We start from the raw sequence: 2,358 nt of genomic DNA on the forward strand, positions 1-2,358 counted from the left end.
CCGAATTTTAACAATAGAAAACAAAATCTATGCATTTAAATGTTCTTATTATTATTACACTAGCATTGTTTATTAATTTGTTTGGTGGTTTGTTTGATCATTAATTTATTCTAAAATGTTGATGTTGGTCATTCTTGTTGAGCCCTGTGGATGTATTAGAAAGATTGCGCCATGTTGAGCACAGATATGTACCATGAAGCAGCCGCTAGAGAGCGTTCTCGCACATAAGCATTATGCTGTATTTTGTGGAGAACGGCCTTGAATGAGGATATTTCCCAGAGTGCAAAGCGCAAAGGTCAGCCAATTAGGTTACTCAGAACTGTCTCCAAATGTAAAACATAAAAGGCCATAGGTCAGTTTGTAAGGCAATGGTTGTGTCATGTTAACACCCTTGTATTTCTTGAGTGAAGTGTCATCATAAAGACAAACATTGGTCTACATCACCAGTAGTGTCATGGCCTTGTGGAGCCCCAGTGTGCCTAATCTGAACACTAGCAGAGCACTGTGAATGACGCTATCCTCAGGATCACAGAACAACCATTATGTACACCAGTGACATCACATTCACAGCAGCAAACGCATCAGCACATAGCCTCCTCCAAACCACCAGGCCTATTGTCTGTCCTGGACGAGTCTATGACAGGACAATTACTTACATGCTCCAAAGCAACTATTGTGGTTTGTTATAATCTTGATAAGTGGATTTCTCAATTCTGCAGGCACAAGAGGGATGCGATACTGGGCTGCTCTGCCCGTCAAGTTATCAGAGTTTGAGCAGAGTTATGGAAGCGTGAAGAAGTACTGGACAAGTACCTGAAGAGGATACATCAGTGAGTGCATCAGCATCAGGGATTTTTAAAAGATAGAGAGAGAGAATGCCTGTTCTCCGCTTGATGTTTTCCACCTTGAACTGTCATGCTTTTACCACCTGGATGTAGACAGTGACATTCTCTAAAAAACATGGGGCAAAGTCAGATGGTCAGAGAGCTTAAGTGGTCTGGTCGGATGTACATGGGAAAAAAATATGACTTATCGCTCACCTAATGTACTGTAAGTATGGCTTGTACATTTTCAACCATCTATTCATGGGTTTCAGCCATAAGAATTCCTTCTTAATTTAGGATTTACCTTGGAAATTGTCCTCTGTTTTTTTAGCAATAGCTCAATTCAAACTTTTCAAACAAGGAAGGAGTCATTTGCATAAAACACATGCATTGGTGCTTGTAGTCAATACTCAGAATCACAATATAGAATTCTACTCATGACAAATGCTTGTATATATGTAAATATTAAAATGCTTGTTTATTAGTAAATATTGAAATGCTTGTATAGTAGTAAATATTAAAATGCTTGCTAAGGAGTTTGTTTTATGAGACCTTTTAGTGTTTTGCTCTTTGTGTCTACACTGTAGTTTGAGGAGGTGTGGAGGACATGACACATCTCCAGATTTATCACCCGCGCCCCCTGCAGCTGGAGTCGGCCCTGTTCCAGCAGCGTGTTCTGGATGAGCAGGTGGAGCTGTGGTGGTTCAGACAGCCTCGACAGTCCCTGCTCTGTTACTGCGCCTCAGTGGCTCTGATCCTGGGGCTGGGCTTTGGAGGTGTAGGGCTTTTGTCCACCACTTCCAGCCTGTCGGGAGAGTGGCGGCTGGCTGTGGGCACTGCACTGTGTCTACTGTCCCTGGTGGTCCTGCTCAAGCAGCTGCTCAGTTCGGCCATTCAGGACATGAACTGTGTGCACAGTCAGCGGCGCATCGAGCAGCTGAGGAGCGGGGGCCGGGTGGACCCTGCTCTTCTCCTGGCTGTGTGCAGCACCGTGTCTGTGTGTGGGACAGTGCTGCTCTGTGTGGGCTCAGTGCACAGGGAGCGGGACAAGAGGGACATGCTGCTGTGTGGAGCGGGGCTGCTGTCTGCGGGAGCCACCCTGACTCTGGCTGTGGGCCTTTACACTCTGGTTCTGCTGTTCAAAAGGAGACAGAGAAGGACACACGGGGCCCATAGAGTGAGGAGACTCAGCGGAGCAACTGTCCAAGTGTTCAGTGTCTCTGGCCGGGATTTCTCCTCCAGCTCGACCAGCCTCATCTAAGACACTGTCAACCGCTTTCCTTTTCTGTATAAATTAATAACTGGAATAGTAATGATCACATGTATGGAACAATACCTTTATTATGAGAAAAATGTGAATTTATACAACATAAAATCAACACAATATTCTAATCGTCTAGATTTCTTTCATTAAAGAATAAAAATAAACACAATTTATGCTAATGATTTATGCTAAGTAAACCTGTTTTGGTTTTTCATATTAAACACGATCATTTGCTTTACTTTTTCATATTAAAGGCTTTTCAGTTTGAAG

The 2,358-nt window shown here is 43.5% G+C and overlaps 1 protein-coding gene across 1 annotated transcript; it reads left to right on the forward strand.

Annotated features, from left to right (window-relative positions):
- The first annotated feature begins 823 nt into the window (after positions 1-823).
- Positions 824-2,085, forward strand: LOC140356290 (transmembrane protein 125-like). The gene is made up of 2 exons (XM_072441140.1): positions 824-1,050; positions 1,412-2,085. Exon 2 carries the CDS (start codon positions 1,432-1,434, stop codon positions 2,083-2,085), a length of 654 nt encoding a protein of 217 aa, XP_072297241.1. The 5' UTR covers positions 824-1,050; positions 1,412-1,431.
- Positions 2,086-2,358: the final 273 nt, after the last annotated feature.

Source organism: Eucyclogobius newberryi, unplaced genomic scaffold, assembly GCF_026437365.1.
Source record: "Eucyclogobius newberryi isolate DKJ021-1_F unplaced genomic scaffold, fEucNew1.0.hap1 SCAF_12, whole genome shotgun sequence".
Lineage (NCBI taxonomy): Eukaryota > Metazoa > Chordata > Actinopteri > Gobiiformes > Gobiidae > Eucyclogobius > Eucyclogobius newberryi.